We start from the raw sequence: 23,729 nt of genomic DNA on the forward strand, positions 1-23,729 counted from the left end.
TCCACGAGCCAAAGCATAAAGCCTTAACTCCAGCCAACGTATCTCTCCAGATCATTAAGGCACGCAATCCTCCAAACCCTACGACAAGGCTGTGGTCCTCTTGGAGGAAACCCTCCTACACAGCACTCCATTCCTCTCTCATCCATGAGCCGATCTAGGAGTTTCTAAATGTCCCTGATGTATCTGTCCCTACCACCACCCCTGACAGTGCATTCCATGCACCCTCCAGTCGCTATGTAAATAACTTACCTCTGACGTCCCCACTTACACGTTCCTCTGAGTACTTTAAAATTATGCCCTCTTGTATGAGCCATTTCTGCTCTGGGAAATGAATTGCTTGTTTAATTGTCTAGTCATATATACCATGAATACAGTTGTATAATTGCACCTTTATGGGAAGCAACTGTTGTTCAACAGGCAATGAGTTCAAACTTCTGCGCTGCTAGTGAAATTTTATTTAACTGCATATTTATAAGAGATGCATTGACAAGATTCTCAAATATTGTACTGGATTCAAAGGCCATGGCTCTGCCGTTTATTTCCAAGCTGATGAAAGTTTCCAGTCTGCAACATGTTTGCTTTGTTGGTTGTTGTATGTTGTGAGACCTTTGCTCTGCAGAATGGCACAGTTTTCACTGCCCTGTGTCCAAGCATTTAAGCCACGTCACTAGGAAGGCGTGCCAACGTGGACAACACCAGCAGGAATATAAGGGGAGAAGAAACTGAAAATGATTCTCAACTCAAATGTGAACTTGTGACCTTTTAGTTCCCATCATCAGTGAATGGTCAGGACACCTGGCATTTACATTGATTAAAAAAATATTTTACACCAAATCAGAAAAGTGCGCACAGAAATATGTAACAGGTTAAACTCAGCACAGAATTTCAGGCACTGTGGCATTCTGCGGGCATTCTTGAAAACCATCTCTTTTACGTTTAAGCCTTTGTGACCTTCTGGGCAATCTGAGACGCTCTTGTCGTGTTTGCTGTTGCTGTGTTGGGTTGCAGGGCGCAATCTGGTCCAGCCTAGATGTTCAGGACAAACGGACAGCGGTAGTCGTAGGGAGGGCCTGCCTATTTACGCAACAATTTAAACAAAAAGAAACAGTCTCTGAGGATGGTCACTTTATTCATGTAGACACATAGCATAGAACAGACCCTTCCAGTCCACAAGCTACACACCGATTTAACCCTAGCTTAATCACAGGGCAATTTACAATGACCAATTAACCTACCTACCATTGGAAAGTTGAAAGGCCTCGATAGTGTGGATGTGGAGAGGATGTTTCCTATGGTGGGCAGGTCTAGGACCAGAGAACACAGCCTCAGAATAGAGGAGTGTCCTTTTAGAATGCAGGTGAGGAGGGATTTCTTTAGCCAGAGAGTGGTGAATCTGTGGAATTCATTGCCACGGATGGCTATGAAGGCCAAGTCATTGGGTATATTTATGGCTTGATTAGTCAGAGCACAGGGAGAGGGCAGGCAGTTGGGGCTGAGAGGGAAAATTGGTCAGCCGTGATGAAATAGCTGATTATGGGCCAAATTGCTACATTCTGGTCCTACATCATATGGGGTTTATTATGGAACTGGCACATGTGAGACCGTGAGACAAAACTAGAGCACCTGGAGGATGCTCGGAGGCCGGTTCACGGGGAGGACATACAGATTCCTACAGACGGAGCGAAATTGAACTCTGAACTCCATATCACCCTGAGCTGTAATAATGTCGCACTAACCACTGTGCTTCTGTGACGCCGTTTTTCTGCCTACAAAATTATTTTCTGTACAAGTCTATCCTTCTTTTGTTTGCAAACGGGCAGGAAGTATTGTCCTAGGTAAGAAGCTGAAAGCTCTTCATTAAGTCGATAAGGTCAAGGAGCAGAATTAAACCATTTGGCCCATCGAGTCTGACTTGGCCTGCGGCACTAAATTCCACACATTCTCCACTCTCTGGCTAAAGAAATTCCTCCTCATCTCTGTTATAAGTAGATGTCCCTCTATTCTGAGGCTGTGCCCTCTGGTCTTAGACTCCCCCACCGAAGGAAACATCCATTCTACATCCACTCTATCGAGGCCTTTCAACATTCAATGAGATCACCCCTCATTCTTCTGAATTCCAGTGAGTACAGGTCCAGAGGCATCAAATTCTCCTCATATAAGAAGCTATATCAATCCTGGAATCATTTTCATGAACCATTTTTGAACCCGCTCCAATGACAGCACGAATATCCTGTAGTTCTAACTAATTCATGGTTTATGGCGCAGATTGTTAGTGGATCCTTTGATCTGTGGGTGACACTCTGAGTTACGGAATAAAAACCACTCAGGTGGAATTTATGTGAGGAATCAAATGGCCAAATGTAAAAAGACAACAAATTTTGTCAATGGTTTTTATTAGAAATATTGTGATAGAGTCAGTATTCAAGAATCACATCGCCTCCATAACCCAGGGGGTTATGAATTTCCTCTCTCGTTAGTCCTTGGTCATCTCAGTTCTGAACTAAGTAGATATTTAGTACTGAGACAAGATTAATTGCTCTGAGAAGTCACTGACTAAAGGTGTCAGAAGATAGGGTCCTCGAGAGTTTTACGAGGGAGAAGCACTGCATTGCCTGCTTTGGATGTAATTGTGCGTGTGTTTCTGTTGGTTACTGCTGCCTCATGATTAACTCTTTGTCTGACCTCTTGCTTTTCCCCTGTGCCCGTTGTGTGTCCCTGCTGTAGAACGAGCCGCGGGACTGTGTTGCCGTTTGGTCGTACCCTGTCATAAAGGGATGCCGAAGCTGGCAGATCTGTCAGTCAAAACCAAAGACGTCTGGGAAATTCCTCGCGAGTCCCTGCAGCTGATCAAGAAACTGGGCAATGGGCAGTTTGGGGAAGTGTGGATGGGTAGGAACCGAGCCACTGCAAGGCAAAGACGGACTTGCGGGTGCTGTAGAGACAAGTGAAATGTTAATGCTTCTGTCACGTTTTATATTGGAAAACAGAGCCTTGACCTTGTCTCGGGAAGCGGCTGGATCCCTTGTGCAAGAAACACATTATTCTCTGAAATTGGATGGAATTGTGAATTTGAACAGTTGGAACCTCAGAGTTAATTTGGCCCCGGATGGATTCATACAAATTATTGTACAGAGCAGCAGGGGAGAGAAGGTTCAGCCAATTATCTGTGCTAATGTAACCAATTAATTTGGAATTATGTACAGCAGTAGCATTCCCTGTCCAAGCTATTAATTCCTCTTCTTTTCCTCCTTTCTGTATCCCTATCCGGTCCTTATTCCCAGATAATCTCATTTTTCTGTTTTGGAAGCAAAATGGTTATCTTTCTTCCAATACATCTCTGTAGTAAAATAGTCTGTGATTTCCTCCACGAGAAGACACTAATTTGCATTATTTCCCTTCCTGAGCCTTTCCCTCACTTTGTAAATCTCCAACAAGTTCCCAGTTTATTAAATCCATAGTAACAGATAAAGTCATAGAAAAATATGGCACAGAAACAGGCCCTTCGGCCCATCTAGTCTGTGCCAAACCATTTAAACTGCCTAGTCCCATGGACCTGCACCAGGACCATAGCCCTCCATACCCCTACCATCCACGTGCCTATCCAAACTTCCCTTAAACATTGAAATCGAGATCGCATGCACCACTCGTGCTGGCAGCTCGTTCCACACTCCCATCACCCTCTGAGTGAAGAGGTTTCCCCTCATGTTCCCCTTAAACCTTTCACCTTTCACCCTTAACCTGTACGCTGGTTGTGGCCCCACCCAACCCGAGTGGAAAAAGCCTGCTTGCATTTACCCTGTCTTTACCTTCTATAATCTATAATCCTTCATGCTGTGCTAAAGACCAGTGAAAAGATGTTGACTTAACGTGTGCATCATATACAAAGGAGAGGTAAAGCTCTCCTTCCCTGCCCTGATCTGCAGGTCACCTTGGGCAAGGTGTAGCACCTGCTTTGCCCCCACCCTCCCCCATCGATCAGGGTCACGTGACCATGGAAGCGGGTGGTGGATGGTCATATGAACAGCTGGTGCACATCACAAGTCCTGGTTATGCGACCACTGATGCCAGGCAGACAATCTCTGAAGAGTATTGGCAATGGCTGGGGTCACCCGTCTTGCCCAGAAGAAAGCAATGGCAAAGCACTTCTGTGGAAAAATTTGACAAGAACTATCATGGTCATGGAAAGATCATGATCGGCCACATCATATGACACGTCACATAATGATGATGATAATATACAAATTCCGTTACAGTCAGATACAAGTAATTCTGGAATCTTGAGCAACAACAATCTAATGGAGGAACTGAGCGGATTGACAAATGATCTGGGTTTGAACACAAGACTTTGACAATTCCTCCCATACCCTCCACAGCTACTGCTCGACCCTCTAGGATCCTGTAATTATTTGTCTGGGCATCCTTGTCTCACTGGCCAAAGCCATGACCTGTCCCACCAAGAAAGGCAAGATCAGCAAGTGCTTGCCAATAATACCATCTCCTGTAGGTTCCCCTGCAAGCTCGTTATCCCAGCTTAGAAATTGATCACCACTCCTTCTACAACACAGGGTCCAAATCCTGGACATTCCTCCTCAATAGCTCTGATGGTGCACATCAACTGGAGGACTGCACTGGCTCGAGAAGCCAGCTCACCACCACATTACTGAGGGCAGTCATGGTTGGGCGCAATAGATACTGGCCTTGCCGGTAATGTCCACATTATATACTGATTGTTTGGACCCTTCCAGTAAATGTAGAACTATGTACAGTGTTTAACAAGAAGCTGGGTACAGCTCAGCACACCATAGACATCACCCTCCCCTCCATGGACTCTGTCTACACCGCTCGCTGCCTCAGTAACACGGTCAGCATAATCAAGGTCCCCAATCACCCCTGGACATTCTCACTTCTCCCCTGCCCCATCAGCCAGAAAGCACTTGCCACCAGCCGGAAGAACATCTTCTGCCCTGCTGTTGAATGCTTTCCTAGTATGTCAAGGTAGACTCTTGACATAATCTACCTCATTATGATCTTGCAGCTTATTGTCTCCTTGGACTGCCCTTGGAAAGGAATAGAGAGTCAACATTTCAGATCAAAAACCCTTTGTCAGGACCAGGACCTAATGAAGGGTCTCGGCTCGAAACATTGACTCTTTATTCCTCTCCATGGATGCTGCCTGACCTGCTCAGTTCATTAGGCAATTTGTGTGTGTTGCTCTGGATTTCCAGCCTCTACACAATCTCTTGTTTTTTTTTACATCATTTTCTCTGTAGCTGTTATACTTTATTCTGCATTCTGTTATTGTTTTATCTTGATCTACCTCAATGCACTGTATGAACAGCATGAAAGACAAGCTTATCACTATACCTTGGGACATGAGACAATAATAAATCGGTTCCTAGTCTGATTCCAACAGTTCTTCACTCAATTTGCTTCTTTTGAAGACCTAAATTTTCTAAAGCCCACCCAACCATTGAGCACGTCTACATGAAATGCTGTCGCAGGAAAGCAGCTTCCATCATCAAGGACCCTCCACCGCCTAGAACATGCTTTCTTCTCACTGCTGCCAGCAGGAAGAAGGTGTGGGAGCCTCAGGACTCACACCACCAGGTTCAGGAACAGTTACTACCCCTCAGCTATTAGGCTCCTGAACCAAAGGGGAGAACTTCGCTCAACTTCACTTGCCCCATCACTGAACTGTTCCCCCAACCTATGGACTCATTTTCAAGAACTCTTCATCTCATGTTCTCGATATTTATTGCTTTTTTTAATTATTATTTATATTTTTCTCTATTTACGCAGTCTGTTGCCTTCTGCACTCTGGTTGAATGTCCCAGTTGGGTAGTCTTCCATTTATTTTCAATATGATTATGATTCTATAGATTTATTGAGTATATCCACAAGAAAATGAATCTCAGGTTTGTATATTTTCAAAGTTCAAAGTTAATTTTATTATGAAAGTACATCTATGTCACCACATACAATTCCGAGATTCATTTTCCTGTGGGCATACTCAGCAAATCTATAGAATAGTAACTGTAACAGGATCAATGAAAGATCAACCAGAGTGCAGAAGACAACAAATTGTGCAAATGCAAATATAAATAAATAGCAATAAATAATGAGAACATGAGATAAAGAGTCCTTAAAGTGATATCATTGGTTGTGGGAACATCTCAATGGATGAGTGTTGTTATCCTCTTTTGTTCAAGAGCCTGATGGTTGAGGGGTAGTAACTGTTCTTGAACCTGGTGGTGAGAGTCCTGAGGCTCCCACACCTTCTACCTGATGGCAGCAGCAAGAAGAGAATCAGAATCAGGTTTGATATCACCAGCATGTGTCATGAAATTTGTTAAATTAATATAGTTAAATTAAATATCTGGTGCAAAAACAGAAATAAAAAAGTAGTGAGGTAGTGTTCATGGATTCAATGTCCATCCAGAAATCGGATGGCAGAGGGGAAGAAGCTGTTCCTAAATCATTGAGTGTATGCCTTCAGGCTCCTGTACCTCCTTCCTGATGGTAGCAATGAGAAAAGGGCATGTCCTATGTGATGGGGTCCTTAATGATGGATGCCACCTTGAAGATGTCTTGGATACTACAGCGGCCTGTGCTGATGATGGAGCTGATTGAGTTTACAACTCTGTGCAGCTTATTTCGATCCTGTGCATACCAGACAGATGATGCAGTCAGTCAGAATGCTCTCCACGGTACATCTGTAAAAGTTTTTGACTGTTTTAGGTGACAAACCAAATCTCCTCAAACTCCAAATGAAATAATAGCCACTGTCTTACCTTCATATATGTACTTTGATAATAAATTTACTTTAAGCTTTGAGCTTTACCATTCCAAACCAGCTGACAATTTCTCTGCGGCCAGAAAACTGAGAATAATGTGTTATGCAAAAGGTTCCAACTGCCTCGTCAGTAGCTGCAGGTCCTGTGGATACTAATGCATGTGACCCTGATTACATTATCCCTCCATTGCATCCATTCCCTGCAGATCATACTGATGGTTTGTGCCAAGTGTTAACCAAGGTTTGTCCGGGTGAGGTACCACAGACTCTGGGACTGGGTAAAGATGCATGGGAGATAAGTCGGCAATCCCTAACCTTGGACAAAAAACTTGGTCAGGGATGTTTCGGAGACGTTTTCGTGGGTAAGATGATGAATCATTTTCCTGATGCTTTCTTTAAATAAAGATCCTGAAAGATGTAGCAGTCACATGCACAAAATGCTGGAGGAACTCAGCAGGTCAGGCAGCATCTATGGAGCAACATTTCAGTATGAGATCCATCACCAGGACTGGAAAGAAAGGGGTTAGAAGCCATAATCGGAATCAGAATCAGGTTTAGTATTACCGGCATAAGTCATGAAATTTGTTACATTAGTAGCAGCAGTACAATGCAGTACGTGATAAATATAGAAAAAAATCTGTGAATTACAGTAAGTATACATTAAGTTAGTACAAAAACAGAAATTTTAAATAAGTCGTGAGGTAGTGTTCATGGGTTCAATATCCATTCAGAAATCAGATGGCAGAGGGGGAGAAGAAGGTAGGGGAAGGGAGAGGATACAAGCTGGTAATAGCTGAGGCCCTTCCCCCATCTTCTTATTCTGCCTTCTGCCCCCTTCCTTTCCAGTCCTGATGAAGGATGTCAGCCCAAAACATGAACTGTTTATTCCTCTCCATAGGTGCTACCTGACCAGCTGGGTTCCTCCAGCACTTTGTGTGTGTCGCTCTGGATTTCCAGCATCTGCAGAATCTCTTGAGTTTGATGTAGAAGTGACGAGGCTGGAATTGGCCTTTGAGATTCGATACAATGAGCAAGTCTGTTGACAAGCCATCAGTATACATTAACCCGTTAAACTTTCACTGCATGTCTTCCCATCTCCTCATTCACAACTGCATTAATCCTCTCCTATGGTCAAAATGCACATAAATGTATGTGTCCCTTGTGGTTCTTACTACCAGTTCCTGGATTAGTAACAAATCACTCTCCCTTTAGACAGGTCTCTCTGAGTTCAGATTTCAGCCACTGGCAACTTAATCAAGTTGTCAGTGTGCGAAGTCACAAGCCACAGGTATCATTATGACTCCCTGAAATTAGGAACAAGGATCTCAGAGGTAATAACATCCCGTGACACAAATTTCGATTCTGTGCTTTGTGCATAAAAAAACGAGTCTTTCTTAAAGAAAGTGGTATTTTTGATCCCACGCCCAATATGATTGATTACCAGAGCTATATTTATTGAGAATACATTATAATTTGTTATTTATGGAGTGGTAGAGCCAGTTACAAAAACAGAATTTAAACAATAGTTGGACAGGTGACTTTCATTTTTATTTTATTTAGAGATATAGCCCAGCGAGCTGCCGCCACCCAATTACACCCATGTGACCAGTTAACCTACTAACTCGTCCATCTTTTGGAATGTGGGGAACGGAGGCACCCAGGGGAAACCCATGCGATCACAGGGAGAATGTACCAACTCCTTACAGACAGTAGTGGGAATTGAACCAGTGTTACGCTACTACGCTGCCCATAAGAGGAATAAGAGTCAAATGCAGGCAAATGGGACTAACATAGGTGCCTGGATGGCATAGACATGTTGGGCCAAATGGCCTGCTCCTGTGCTATATTGCTGTAAGAAAGGACTTCCCAACTTTTTTTATGTCATGGATCAAGACCTTTAAGCAAGGAGCCCATGAATGCCAGGTTTAGAACCCCTGCAAGATATACCTGCCAATTACGCTGCTGCTGCTTACGGTCCTCCTTTTCTGTGTAGAAGGATTCTTCATTACTTTTCCACCATAATTTTGCTTTACCAGTCAGGGTTGTTCACCCTGAGCTGAACTCCTGAACCTGGAGGACCGGTGGACCACTCTTAGTCTGGCCTCTACCCTTTGACCTGTTTGGCATGGGTGACCCTACCAAGAGCCAAAGCATAAAGCCCTAACTCCAGCCAGCATAGCTCTCCGGGTCTTAGAGGCACGTGAGCTCCATATCAAGACAAGGTTGTGGTCGTCTTGGAGGTCTTGCAAGGTGCAGCCCCCCTTTTTGTCTTTGGCAGCTTGTACCGTGCTCTGAAGTTTTGGTTGGGTTGGCTTGCTTTCCCACAAACAAAAATAATTGCCTGGCAATATTCCAGAGAGGTGTTTTTTGGGTAGAGTAATGTATGATTTTCGCAAATTGTTTTTTTTTTTGTGGAAGAATTCAGGAAACGGGCTGAGCCCAGGAAAGCCCAAATGTGCCCAGTTTGCCTTCCTCTGTCATTAACCCTCACTCCCCCCAATGAGGAAAGTTTATAAATGTGCCCAATTTGCCCTCCTCTGTTGTTAACCCTCAAACCCCCCTCCCACCCCCATGAGCCCCATGAGGAAAGTTTATACTGCCTTGCCTGGAGCACCCCCTGCCCCAGCCCTATTCACTGCGGCTTACCTGAGAAGCAGAGGGTGGAATAGGTTGAGGGGGGAGTGAGGGTGCTGCCTGTCATTTTTATTACCTACCCCGGCCACATCCCACCCAGGGAGATGTGGTGCTGTACCCAAGGCTGGGAGATAGAGAGGCCACATCTGCCGGGTCGTGGCTTGGCCTCATTTCACTCACCTCCTCCGAGTTGGGGTTCAGTGTGATTGGACTGAAGGCTTTGACCCCAGGCACCCCCTAGTGTAGATTCAGGGCCTTAACTCTTTCAGAGCATAAAATTAATAGAAGAGGGTTAAGACTTTCTAAAAGCATGGCACACCATCCCCATCACTTTTCATACCCATCCCTCACCACTCGTTCCACCCCAGCGCCAACCGTTTCTTGTGGGTAATCTGCTTTTTTTTGCTCTGTCTCTGCGCCTGGGCTGGGTTTAGGCACGTGGAACGGCACCACCAAGGTGGCGGTGAAGACACTGAAACCAGGCACCATGTCACCAGAGGCATTCCTCGAGGAGGCCCAGATAATGAAACGACTGCGTCACGACAAGCTGGTGCAGCTCTACGCCGTGGTTTCCGAGGAGCCCATCTACATTGTCACAGAGTTCATGACGCAAGGTAACCGTAGTCTTCCCTGCGTGCCGCGTGTCCGTGCGTCTCCTGTGCTTCCTGTACCATTGCTTGGTGGTTGATGACACTTCCACATTCAATGGCAATGGACGAAGCAGGTCAGAATGACAGAACTGACGGCTTTGTGGTCACGATTGTAGACAATGCAGAGATAAGTGGAGGGGCAGGTAGTGCTGAAGAAGCAGGGAATCTCCAGAATGATTTGGACAGATTAGGAGAGGGCAGGTGGTATACAGTGTCATGCTCTTTGGTAGAAGGAATGAAAGCTAAACGGGAGAAAATTCAAAACTCTGAGGTGCAAAGAGTCCTCCTGCAGGATCTCCTGAAGGTTAACTTGCAGGTCGAGAAGGAGAATGCAGTGAGGGTGGCGAATCCGCGGAACATTATTGCTTCTGGGTGGCAGAGTGGAGGTGGGCCTCTACCGGAGGAGTAAGAGGCTCCGTCATTCCGTTAGCCTGCGGGTCACCCTTGGGCAAGGTGTAGGCTCCATTCCCCCCCCCGCCCCAACGCCCCCCACCCCCCACCAAGGCCATGTGAAGCCATGGGAGCAGGTGGTGGATGGTCGTACGAGCAGCTGGTGCACATCGTAAGTCCTGGTTATGCGACCACCGACACCAGGCAGACAATCTCTGAAGAGTATTGATAATGGCTGGGGTCACCCGTCTTGTAAAGACACTGCCCAGAAGAAGGCAATGGCAAACCACTTTTGTGGAAAACGTGGCCAAGAACAATCATGGCCATGGAAAGGCCACGATGACCCACGTCCTACAACACGGTGCATAATGAACAAACGAATGCTCATTGCGCAGGCCAAGTCATCGGGTATACTTAAAGCAGAAGTTGATAGTTGCTGATTAGAAAGGGTGTCAAGATTAAGAGGAAGCAGGATAATGGGATTGAGAGGGATATTAAGTTAGCCACGATGAAATGGCAGAGCAGATTTGATAGGCCAAATGGCCTAATTCTGCTGCCATGTGATATGGTCTTCCCTTGTCCTACTTTCTGCCCCCACAGCAGCTTTGTGTTATCCACAGACTTGAAGATATTACAGTTATTTCTCATAATATGTGGTATGAGGCCATTCAGCCCATCTCTCAGAGCAATCTCATCAGTCCCATTTCCCCAGTTACTTCTCAGTCGTCTTTGCTCTCTTGCATGCCTGTGATCTCAATACTGATCCTTCTGTCTGGTATGACAAGAAAGACTCTTCAATACAAGAGGTTCCACAGATGCTGGAAACCCAAAATAACACACAAAAATATTCTGGAGGAACTCAGAAGGTCAGGCAGCATCTATGGAGGGGAATAATCAGTTGATGTTTCAGGCTAAGACCCTTCATCAGGATTGAAGGAACTCTCCATAGATGCTGCCTGATCTGCTGAGTTCCTCCAGCATTTTGTGTGTGTCCGCATGGACTCTGAACCTCACAATCTATGGAGGGGACATTTCGAGGCCAAGACCCTTCATCAGGACCAGATGAATGGTCTTTGCCTGAAACCTTGACTGTTTATTCCCCTCTGTGGATGCTGCCTGACTTACTGAGTCCCTCCCGCATTCTGTGTGTGTTTGCTCATCTCGTCCATGCTGAAACCATTTAAACTTGCTGCTCCCATTGACCTGCACCTGAACCATAGCCTCCATACCCCTCCCATCCATGTACCTACCCAAACTTCTCCTAAACATTGAAATCGAACTGGCATCCATCACTTGTGCCTGCAGATCATTCCGCACGCTCGCCGACCTCTGAACGAAGAAGGTCTCCCTCATGTTCCCCTTAAATATCTCACCTTTCACCTTTACCCCATGACATCTAGTCCTAGTCTCACCCAACCTCAGTGGAAAAAGCCTGCTTGCATTTACGCTATCTATTCCCCTCATAATTTTGTATACCTCTATCAAAATCTCCCCTCAATTTCCTACACTCCAAGGAATCAAGTCCTAACCTACATAGAACATATAGAACATAGAATAGTACAGCACATTACAGGCCCTTTGGCCCACAATGTTGTGCCGACCCTCAAACCCTGCCTCCCATATAACACCCCACCCTAAATTCCTCCATATACCTGCCTAGTAGTCTCTTAAACTTCACTAGTGTATCTGCCTCCACCACTGACTCAGGCAGTGCATTCCATGCACTAACCACTCTCTGAGTAAAAAACCTTCCTCTAATATCCCCTTGAACTTCCCACCCCTTACCTTAAAGCCATGTCCTCTTGTATTGAGCAGTGGTGCCCTGGGGAAGAGGCGCTGGCTATCCACTCTATCTATTCCTCTTACTATCTTGTACACCTCTATTATGTCTCCCCTCATCCTCCTTCTCTCCAAAGAGTAAAGCCCTAGCTCCCTTAATCTCTGATCATAATGCATACTCTCTAAACCAGGCAGCATCCTGGTAAATCTCCTCTGTACCCTTTCCAATGCTTCCACATCCTTCCTATAGTGAGGCGACCAGAACTGGACACAGTACTCCAAGTGTGGCCTAACCAGAGTTTTATAGAGCTGCATCATTACCTCGCGACTCTTAAACGCTATCCCTCGACTTATGAAAGCTAACACCCCACAAGCTTTCTTAACTACCCTATCTACCTGTGAGGCAACTTTCAGGGATCTGTGGACATGTACCCCCAGATCCCTCTGCTCCTCCACACTACCAAGTATCCTGCCTATTCAACCTTCCCCTATAACTCAGATCCTCAAGTCCCAGCGCCAACATAGCATGCCCCCGGTGCTTGGCAGAACAGCACTGGATACAATGAAACAGGTGACCCACCCTCCTCCCCGCCCCATGAACCCACAATTTCAATGGCCACTTCCAAGCATACTCTGCGATGAAGTCCTGACGAAGGGTCCCGGCCCAAAACAACAACTGTTTATTCATTTCCATCGATGCTGCCTGACCTGCTGAGTTCCTCCAGCATCGTGTGTCTGTTAATCTGGGCAGTGTCTGTATTTTTTCCCTCCTGGACTATTTCATTGCTAGTACTGACTTCCTTCAGTTCTGCCCTGTCTCGGGACTCTTAATTCCCTAAATTATCCGTGAGGGCATTTGTGCCCTCTCTCATGCAGATAGAACTACAGCTTGTGTTTATTCATTCTGTTGTTTATTATCTGTTCCTTGTTATAATTTCCCATGTTTCTGACTGCAGAATATCTACATCTGTCATCACTAATCTTTTAACCCTCATCAGTTTCATGTTCCCTGCAAGCCTACTCTCATAATCCATTTAACCTCTCTTAATCTTTGTGCCATTTTTACTAGCATTCACTCTAATATACTTTTTTACAGTTACACAGACCAACCATTGCTCTGAGCAGGAAATTTTTACATGGCCTGAAAAGTGTGCGGCACTTTAAATTGTTATTTTTTGTAATAAACATACAATGAGTATTTAGAATGAAAATTGAAAAATTCACATACTTTTTAAACAAACTCAAACCACAACTCACAAAACAAGTAAGCAATGCCAGACAGTCTAAACAACTGATAGGCATTATGGCAAAAATAAAATGTTTTGACTACATGGCGTTGACATTCGACAGGCCGGCGGTTTATTAACAATGAGCTACTACCATTCTGTGTTTATTGTTACAATTTGTAACAGTGTTGTAACTTGAAACACTGACAACATAAACACATTGAAGCTCTAAAATGTTTCAAAGTAAAGGTTGTGGTGTTTATTATTTAGAAAATTTATGGAATTGATGTTATTATAATTGTAACGTACTTCGTAATTAATTATGTGTTAATGAATATAATCCATAAAAATGTTGGAAAGTGAAGAAGGGAGCAACAGACAGGAAGGCAATGGAGACCCACTTGTGTCTCCCATCAGCAGGAACAAAGGGAGTTTCAAAGTTTCATTTATTATCAAAGCATGTAGCCGTGTACAACTCTGAAATTTGTCTTCTCCAGATAGCCATGAAACAAAGAGCATGAAAGTCATTCAGAGAGAAATATGAAACATGCCCCCAGCATCCTGACCATCGACCCCCGAAACCTCCCTCCTCCTGCACAAAAAATGGAACAAGAACACTGACGCCCAAAAAAACAATCCATCCCCCACACAAAAAACTAACAGGGCACCAATCCCTAAACACCCTCCCCTCTGAAAACGGAACAGAGAAGAAACGAGCGATTAAAAAAAAATCACGGAATATAAAACCATAAGTCTGAAAAAGTCCACTGTCCATAAATACAACAGTGCAATCCATAGACACAGAACCACGATGCCATCCTCCAATATCGCCGACTCTCATCGAAAGAGAGGGACACCCCCCCTGTCAGAGCTATAGGCCGTTCACAGACTCCTTCCCGGCAGTGATCAGAAGGAAGGCTGTCAGCACTGAGCTCTCACCATCCGTTTACCAGAGTAAATGACACAGACAGGAAGGCAGTGGAGACCCAGCAGGAACTGAGGCTGTAAACAACATGGTTCTCCAGATGTGCCCTACCATCTCAACAACTAAAAATGGAGCAATGGCTGTTCCTTCCGAAAGGAATATCTATTGGTCTTGCAAAGGGAAGAAAAATAAGCCCGAGCCACACCCAGTGTGATGTTACAAGCTCTGTGAGGAACTCTGTCATTGTAGGGCACAGTTTCTTTTTAAGATATTGCAGTGGGAAACTCCTCAGCTTTCAGCTATTGCAGTGAGCCATGAATAATTTAGAGGCTGACTGAATATAAAATTGTTCCTACAAGCACTAACCACCTCTGCAGGACTGCTGAGTGTGTATAACATGCCCTCGAAAAACAACCATATAATTTGAGAAGATAAACAGAGCTGGGGGGGGAGGGTCAAGTGGTGGAGAGGGCTGCACTGGGTCTACGTCTGGTACCTGAGAGGATTCCATGGTAAATCAAACACTAGGGAAATTGTCCTGAGGGTTTCAGAGTCCGTGAGGTCATTTCTGACCTCTCTCTGTGTTTGATCTCTAATGATGTGGACCCTTAACAAGAGCAGTGGTATCTAACGTCTGCACATCAATGCTTCCTTCCGTCTTCAGGCATAACAGCTCTGGTAGATCTGTGCCAATGGTACTTAAAGAGAGACTACCCAAGTGCATTGAAATCCAGCCCAGCTTAGTGATAGTCAGGCTGTTGGAGGAAGAGACCGAAATCCTGATTTATGTCGTAAGTTTAAGTTTTGATAAGTCGTCTTCTTTCCTTTCCAGGGAGTTTGCTTGATTTCCTAAAGGATGGCGATGGGAGGATATTAAAACTGCCGCAGCTGGTCGATATGGCAGCACAGGTACGAGGGATGGCTTTCGTATCGGTTTGCTTTCACTCGGGTGGCGGTGTGTATCACCGCAGTGGGGCTGTGTGCCTTCGTATCCAGAAGCAGGTTTTACCGGAGTAGCCTCAGGAACAGCTTCTTCCCCTCTGCCTTCAGATTTCTGAATGGACGTTGAACCCATGAACGCAGCCTCTCTACTCTTCTTTTCTCTTTCTACACTATTTTAAAGACATGGACAACTACAGTGCAGAAACAGGCTCTTTGGCCCATCTAGTCCATGCTGAAACCATTTAATCTGCCTACTCCCATCGACCTGCACTGGGACCATAGCCCTCCATACCCCTACCATCCATGTACCCATCCAAACTTCTCGTAAATGTTGAAATAGAGCTTGTGTGCACCACTTGTGCTGGCAGCTCATTCCACACAAAGAAGTTTTCCCTCATGTTCCCCTTAAACTTTTCACCTTTCAACCTTAACCCCTGACCTCAGGTTGTAGTCTCACCCACCCAACTTGCTAAATTTAACTATTTAATATATGTATACGTCCTGTAATACATGTTTTCTCTATGATGATGTATTGCATTGTACGGCTGCCACAAAGACAAATTTCACAACACACTAAACCTGTTTCTGATTCTGTTCCATCCAAGCAGATGTATTTGTTTGTAGAGATGCCGCAGAGAATAGGCCCCTCCGGCCTTCCAGCCGTGCCCACCAATCCCCCGACCTACTGGTAGCGTGCTAGCCACTACGCCACAATGCGGTGGGCTGTTGGAGTTTTCAGCATTTCAACTTGTCGTCATGTTTACCCACATTCTCCTCTATCTGTCCCGTCATGTGCCCACTCACTCAATCCACCCGGCATCTTGTACTCCTCCTCCTCCCCCCTCGGCTCCTCTCCCCTCTCGGCGTGGTAGCAGAGCGGCTTTGCACTTAGTGCTCTAATGTAATTCCGACGTTACGGAATCGGGTTCATTTCAGTAATATTTCACTTGCTATTAAAAGTGTCATGCCAATACAAACTCTTCCTTGAACAAATTAAGTGGTCCGATAGCCTAGCGGTTAGCGCTTTGCTTTACAGAACAGGAGACCCAGGTTCAATTCCCGCCGCTGCCTTTAAGGAGTTTGTACGTTCTCCCCGTGACCACGTGGATTTCCTCCGGGTGCTCCGGTTTCCTCCCACAGTCCAAAGACGTACCAGTTCATAGGTTCATTGGGCATTGTAAATTGTCCTGTGGTTAGGCTGGGGTTAAACAGAGGGATAGCTGGGTGGCACGGCTCGAACGGCCAGAAGGGCCTTCTCTGCACTCCATCTCAATAAATGCATATTTCCAGTCCCAGTTCAGGGTCTCAGCCTGAAACAGCAACTGTTTGTTCCTCACCATAGATGCTGCCTGACCTGCTGAGCAACTCCAGTATCCTGTGTGCGTTACTCTGTGGAAGTCATTTTTAAAGCTCCTTGCGCCAGAGTAGTGTAGCGGTTAGCGTGACGCTATGACAGGGCGCTGAAGGTCGGAGTTCAGTTCCGGCGATCCCTGTAAGCAAGTTTGGACGTTTCTTCCCGCGTGCGTGTGGGGTTCTTCTGAGTGCTCCAGCTTGCTCCCACAGCCCGAAGATGTACCAGTTAGTAGGTTAATTGGTCATTGTAAGTTGTACTGAGGTTAGGCGAGGGTTAAATAGGTGGGCTGCTGGGTGGTGCAGCTTAGCAGACTGGAAGGGCCTGTTTCACACGGAAGGGCCTGTTCTGCACTGGAAGGGCCTGTTTCACACTGGAATGGCCTGTTTCGCGCTGGAAGGGCCTGTTTCGCGCTGGAAGGGCCTGTTTCGCGCTGGAAGGGCCTGTTTCGCATTGGAAGGGCCTGTTTCGCATTGGAAGGGCCTGTTCCACGCTGGAAGGTCCTGTTTCGCGCTAGAAGGGCCTGTTCGCCGCTGGAAGAGCCTGTCACGCTTGAAGGGCCTGTTCCACGCTGCAAGAGCCTGTTCCGCGCTGGAACGGCCTGTGTCACGCTGGAAGGGCCAGTTCCAGGCTGGAAGGGCCTGTTCCGCGCTGGAAGGGCCTGTTCCGCGCTGGAAGGGCCTGTTCCGCGCTGGAAGGGCCTGTTCCACGCTGGAAGGGCCTGTTCCGCACTGGAAGAGCCTGTTCCGCACTGTATCTCAAAATGAAAGTTCAGAATCCCACCCAGATTTGCGTCAGTGGCAAACTTTGAAATGTGACATTTGATTCCATTATGTAAATCATTAATGTATCTTATGAATAAATGAAGTCCAAATATTCCTTATGTCCCTGTCAATATACAGTGCCTTGTAAAAGCATTCAGACCCAACCCTTTGCTCACATAAATGAGTATTACAACCAGGGATTTTGATTGATTTAACTGAGAATTTTTATTTGTGAATCCCATGCTCCCTTTTCACAGTACAGCCCCCCAAAACAGGGAAAATTGTAAAGTTTAAAAAACTAAAAATTCAAAAACTGAAACATCAGCAGTTCAAAAGTATTCATCCCCGTTTCTTCAGTATTTGGTTGAACCACCTCTCGCAGCTATTACAGCCTGCAATCTTTTTGGATAGGTCTCCATTCGCTTTGCACAACGTGATGAAACAAGATTTGCCCATTCCTTTCAAAACTGCTCAAGCTGTGCCAAGTTAGCTGGGGAACGGCAGTGGATACCAAACGTACCGGTAAAAAAAAGAGCATGTGCTTACCTATAAAGACTTTACAAAGCATCACTTAGGAGACACTGAAAAAATGTAGAAGAAGGTCGTGTGGCCGGATGAGATTGAAATTGAATATTTTTGACCTCAACACTAATTGGCATATTTGGCATAAATCTAATACTGCGCAATAGCCAGGAGCACCAACCCTACTGTAAAGTGTGGTGGAGGTAGCATCATGCTGTGGAGATGCTTTTCAGCAGCAGGGACTGGAAATCTGGTCAGGATTAACGAGAAGATGAACGCTGCTGAATACAGAGAGACCCTGGATAAAACCTGCTAGCCTCTGCCAGAAAGCCTAACCTGGGGAGGAGGTTGTCTTTCAGCAGAACGATGACCCAGAGCACACTGTCAGAGAAACCATGGAGTGGCTTCAAATGAAGAAAACCCATGTCCCTGAGTGACCCAGTCAGAGTCCTGACCTTAACCCGATCGAACATCTCTGGCAAGTCCCCAAGGTTGCTGTCCACTGCCATTCCCCAACTAACCTGGCACAGCTTGAGCAATTTTGCAAGGTGGAATGGGCAAATTTTGCTCCATCGCCTTGTGCAAAGCGAATGGAGACTTATCTAAAAAGATTACTGGCTGTAATAGCTGAGAGCAGTGATTCAATCAAATACTGAGCAAAGAAAGATGAATACACATCAAAGTTGCTGGTGAACGCAGGAGGCCAGGCAGCATCTCTAGGAAGAGGTACAGTCGATGTTTTGGGCCGAGACCCTTCGTCAGGACTAACTGAAGGAAGAGCTAGTGAGAGATTTGAGAGGGGGAGGGGGAGATCTGAAATAATAGGAGAAGACAGGAGGGGGAGGGATGGAGCCAAGAGCTGGACAGGTGATTGGCAAAAGGGATATGAGAGGATCATGGGACAGGAGGCCCAGGGAGAAAGAAAAGAGGGAGGGGGGAAAAAACCCAGAGGGTGGGCAAGAGGTATAGTGAGAAGGACAGAGGGAGAAAAAGGAGAGAGAGAAAAAGAATGTGTGCGCCTAAGAATTTTGTACAGTACTGTAACTTCCTGCACAGTATCTTGGAGTGAGTTATCACAGTGGTAATTCCCAGCACTTCCGAATGATTTTCCTTGGGAGAACCATCCGAAAGGAAACAGACAGAGACAAATGTAGAGACGTTAAAACCATTAGACTGGGTAGAACTGAAATCCAACTCCCAGCTGTGAAGAGGGTATCTGTCCGTACCACACAAGCCATCGGAATGGCGTGCTCGTTTTAAGAACCCCTCTACAATTAGTTCCAAAATGATCACATTACAAACTGACCTTTCTGCTCACCCCCTGTGATCACTGTGATTTATTTGATCTTTGGGATGTTTCGCTAAGTGCTGCTTCTTTAGTAATTCCTGTGTTTCTCTTCTTGCACTCAGATTGCAGCAGGGATGGCCTACATCGAGCGGATGAATTACATTCACCGAGATCTGAGGGCTGCCAATATACTTGTCGGGGAAAACCTCGTGTGCAAGATCGCGGATTTTGGATTAGCGAGGCTCATTGAAGACAATGAATACACAGCCCGACAAGGTAACGTGTTCTGGCGGATTTGTGAGTGCGCTCGGACTTTGGTCGGTGTGCCACAGAAACCTCTCGCTCAATGTCAGCTTTGTCAAAGCTGGAGAACCAGCCGCACCCTCGGCCCAGGTCTCCAGCAGGCTTGCTCGTCACGGCGTCTGTCTGGCAACTGAAAGTCAGTCTTGGCAAGCAACTAAAATTCCCTAACTTCATCGCGTCATCATCACCGAGGCCTGACGTGGTTGTTCTGTCAGAAACCTCGAAGAAGGTGGTCATGGTAGAACTGACAGTGCCTTGGGAAGACCGGACTGTGGAGGCATTTGACTGTAACAAAGGCAAGTGCCAGCGGCTGGTAGAGCAGTGCCAGGGACGAGGGTGGCGGGCACGATGTGAGCCTGTAGAGGTGGAGTGTGGAGGTTTTGCCGGCTGCCTGCCCTGCAGAATCTACTCCCTCCTTGGCATTGTGGCAGCCGCAAAGAAAAGAGCTATCGGGACCGTCACAGAGACTGCTGATCGAGCCTCCAGATGTCTGTGGATCAAGACGTGTGACCCGTGGGCCAGTGCTGCTGGGACACAAGCCGGGGCCTGATTAACCCTGGCTGGGTCACCGGGGCGAGGGCGTCTGATGTTGAAAGTCCTGAAACACACCAGATGACCCCAGGTTACATCACTGATGATGTGTCCCATCACATCCTAGGATGCATTTCAGCACCAGCCACAACCTCTCACTCAATATCAGCTAGACCAAGGAGCTGTTAATGGCCTCAGGAGGGGAAACCGGAGGTCTACCAGCCAATTCTCAATGGAGAATCAGAGATGGAGAGGGTCAACTTTAAATTCCTCAGTGTTATCATTTTGGAGGATCTGATCTGGGTTCAGCACCTAAGCACAGTGTCTCTACTCCCTTTGAAGATTGTGTAGGTTCGACATGGCATCTAAAACATTAGCAAATTTCTATCGATGTGTGATGGAGAATATATTGACAGGTTGCTTTATGGCCTGGTATGGCCACCAATGCCCTTGAATGGAAAGTCCTCAAAAAGTGCTGGATGCCGCCCAGTCCGTCACAGGAGAAGCCCTCCCTGCCACTGAGCGCATCTACATGAAGTGTTGCTGCAGGAAGGCAGCGTCCATCGTCAGGGACCCCCGACACCCAGGACACGCTCTCTTCTCACTGCTGCCATCAGGAAGGAGATACAGAAGCCTTAGGATTCACACCACCAGGATCAGGAACGATCATTACCCCTCAGCCATCAGGCTCCTGAATCAGACTTCAATCAACTTCACTCGGCCCCCCTTCACTGAAATGTTCCCGCAAAGTCTGGACTCACTTTCAAGGACTCTTCATCTTAAGTTCTTGACTCTATTTATCTATTTACAATCCAAAGACATAAAGGCGAGTAAGTTAATTGGTCAAATGGTTGCTATTGGATGATGCAGGCTAGCTGGGCCAGAAGGGCCGTAACCAAATAAATAAGTTGGACTAGGAAGAGAGAGTGACAAGTTTTGTTGCTGAAAATCTACCTCTCTGACCTCTTCCTGTGCTTGCTGGTGAATTATTGACTTGATGACTTCTTTCATATCATTTCCTCAAACAGTATAAACTTTACTGAGGTAATTATTTGATACACATGTCATTGTAACCATAACAACCCATGTTCCTGGTTACAATTCACCACTGAAGTGCTATTACAGTGCTTTGGACATTGATCTGTCTAACTTCCTGTAATTTCTACCCCCACCCCCTTCTCTCTTTTAACATTCCCCATTCTGGCTCCCCTCTCACCCCTTCTCTTCTCCTCACCCGACCATCACCTTCCCCTGGTGCCCCCTCCTTCTTCCCTTTCTCCCATGGTCCACACTCCTCGCCTGTCAGATTCCCTTTTCTTCAGCCCTTTACCTTTTCCACCTATCATCTCCCAGCTTCTTAGTTCATCCTCCTTCCCCCCCCCACCCACCTTCCCCCTTCATCTGGCTTCACCTATCACCTGCCGGCTTGTACTCCATCCCCTTCCCCCAGCTTCTTATTCTAGCTCCTTCCCCCTTCCTTTCCAGTCCTCAAGACGAGTCTCGGCCCGAAATGTCGACTGTTTATTCCCCTCCACGCTGCCTGACCTGCTGAGTTCCTCCAGCATTTTGTGTGTTACTTTTAGAGGGATATTCATGTAGAAATATTTCCAGCAAGAATGATTTATTAAAAGAACAATGGCCAGCCTCTATTTATCAATCTTCACTTTATCATTGGGAAGTTGACTTTGTTGCAGATAAATAGCGCATAGGTGGCGAGTTTACTGTAACCTGGCTGGTAGGAGTTGGGTTTTGTTCAAAGCAGCACACTGGAGGAACTCAGCAGATCAGGCAGCACCTATGGAAAGGAACAAACAGTCGATGGTTCGGGCTGAGTCCCTTCTTCAGGACTGGAAAGGAAGAGGGAAGATGCTAGAATGAAAAGGTGGGGGGGAGGGGAAGGAGGATAGCTGGAAGGTGAAAGGTGAAGCCAGGTGAGTGGGAAAGGTCAAGGGTTGGAGAGGAAGGAATCTGACTGGAGAGCAGAGTGGATCATTGGAGAAAGGGAAGGAGGAGGGGACCCAGGGGGAGGTGATAGGCAGGTGAGAAGAGGTATGGAGTCAGAATGAGGAGTAGAGGGGAGCCAGAAGGAAATTTATTTTTACCAGAAGGAGAAATATTCATATCCATGCCATCAGGCTGGAAGCTACCCAGACAGAGTATAAAGTGTTGCTCCTCCACCATAAGGGTGGCTTCATCTTGGAACAAGAGGAGGCCATGGGCTGACATGCTGGAGCAGGAATGGGACTGGGGGTTAAAATGTTTGGCACCGGGAAGATACGCTTTTGGCAGATGGTGCGGAGGTCCCCCAATTTACCCTGGGTTTCACCAATGTAGAGGAGGCTGCATCAGGAGCTCCAGACACAATAGACAACCCCAGCAGATACGCAGGTGAGTGTTGCCTCACCCGGAAGGACTGTTTGAGGCCCCGAATGGAGGTGAGGGAGGAGGTGAACTGTCAGGTGTAGCACTTAGACCACTTGCAGGGATAAGTGCCGGGCGGGAGATCAGTGTGGAGGGGTGAATTGTCGAGGGAATCGTGGAGGGAGCGATCCCTGCAGAAAGTGGAGTGGGGGGAGGTAAAGCTGTGTTTAGTGGTAGGATCCCTTTGGAGATGGCAGAAGTTGTGGAGAATGAAGTGGAAAATTAGTTTCTCATTTACCATTAGACCATAAGACAAAGGGGCAGAATTAGGCCATTCAGCCCATAGTCTGCTCCATTATCCATCATTTGCCTTCTCCCCATAACCCTTGACACCCTGATTCACCAAGAACCTATCAGCTACTGCTTTACCTATACCCAATGACTTGGGCTCCACTGGCCTCTGTGGCAATATATTCCACACATTGACCTAGAGAAAGGAATTCTCCTCATCTCTGTTCTGAAGGTGGCATTATAGCACAGTGGTGGTTAGCACAACGCTTTACAGTGCTGGCAACCCGGGTTCAATTCCCACTGCAGCCTGTAAGGAGTTTGTACGTTCTCCCCGTGACCGTGTGGGTTTCCTCCGGGTGCTCCGGTTTCCTCCCAAGGTCCAAAGACCGACCACTTGATAGGTTAATTGGTCATAAATTTTCCCATGATTAGGCAAGGGTTAAATTGGGGGTTGTTGGGTGATGTGGCTCGAAGGGACGAAGGGCCTATTCCACACTGCACCACATTAAACGAAGGGAGGTCCTTCTATCGTGAGGCTGTGCCCTCTGATCCTAAACTCACCCACTGTAGGACTAGGAAACACTCCCTCCACACCCAGTCTAGGCCTTTCACCATTCCATCGGTTTCAATGAAGACCCATCAAACGCTCATGAAATGTGGGAGCCAGGAGGAATGGCAGTACTCATCTCCCGTCCCTAACTGCTGTAGGTGAGTTCCTGGCCTGAGCCATTGCCGCCTATCTGGTGGAATTGCTCTTGGTGTGTCCTCAGGGAGGGAGTTCCCAATCGCGGATTTATTGATGGTGAAGAACCGATGGCTTATTCCCAAGTCAGGATGGTGTTCCCGTGCGTCAGATGCCCTTGTTCTTCTCTGGAGGAAGTCAAGGGTTAAACTACTATCTTTATTAATATTAAAAATATCAAATGCACATCCTAAACACAGGAGATTCTACAGATGCTGGAACCGATGAGCATCACAC

General features: G+C 46.5%; 1 protein-coding gene across 7 annotated transcripts in view; it reads left to right on the forward strand.

Moving 5' to 3' along the window:
• The window catches only part of LOC140190134 (tyrosine-protein kinase Fyn-like), a 298,385-nt gene that overhangs the window by 266,489 nt on the left and 8,167 nt on the right, over nucleotides 1-23,729 (forward strand). For 5 of the 7 annotated variants that reach the window (XM_072246641.1, XM_072246643.1, XM_072246644.1 and 2 more), the window contains 4 exons: nucleotides 2,725-2,889; nucleotides 9,862-10,041; nucleotides 15,230-15,306; nucleotides 19,387-19,540. In XM_072246641.1, coding sequence (XP_072102742.1) covers nucleotides 2,725-2,889; nucleotides 9,862-10,041; nucleotides 15,230-15,306; nucleotides 19,387-19,540 — 576 coding nt within the window. Of the gene's footprint in view, nucleotides 1-2,724; nucleotides 2,890-6,999; nucleotides 7,156-9,861; nucleotides 10,042-15,229; nucleotides 15,307-19,386; nucleotides 19,541-23,729 lie in introns of all 7 variants that reach the window. The other 2 variants (XM_072246645.1, XM_072246639.1) reach the window with 2 other exon arrangements.

The sequence above is a fragment of the Mobula birostris genome, chromosome 29 (assembly GCF_030028105.1).
Source record: "Mobula birostris isolate sMobBir1 chromosome 29, sMobBir1.hap1, whole genome shotgun sequence".
Lineage (NCBI taxonomy): Eukaryota > Metazoa > Chordata > Chondrichthyes > Myliobatiformes > Myliobatidae > Mobula > Mobula birostris.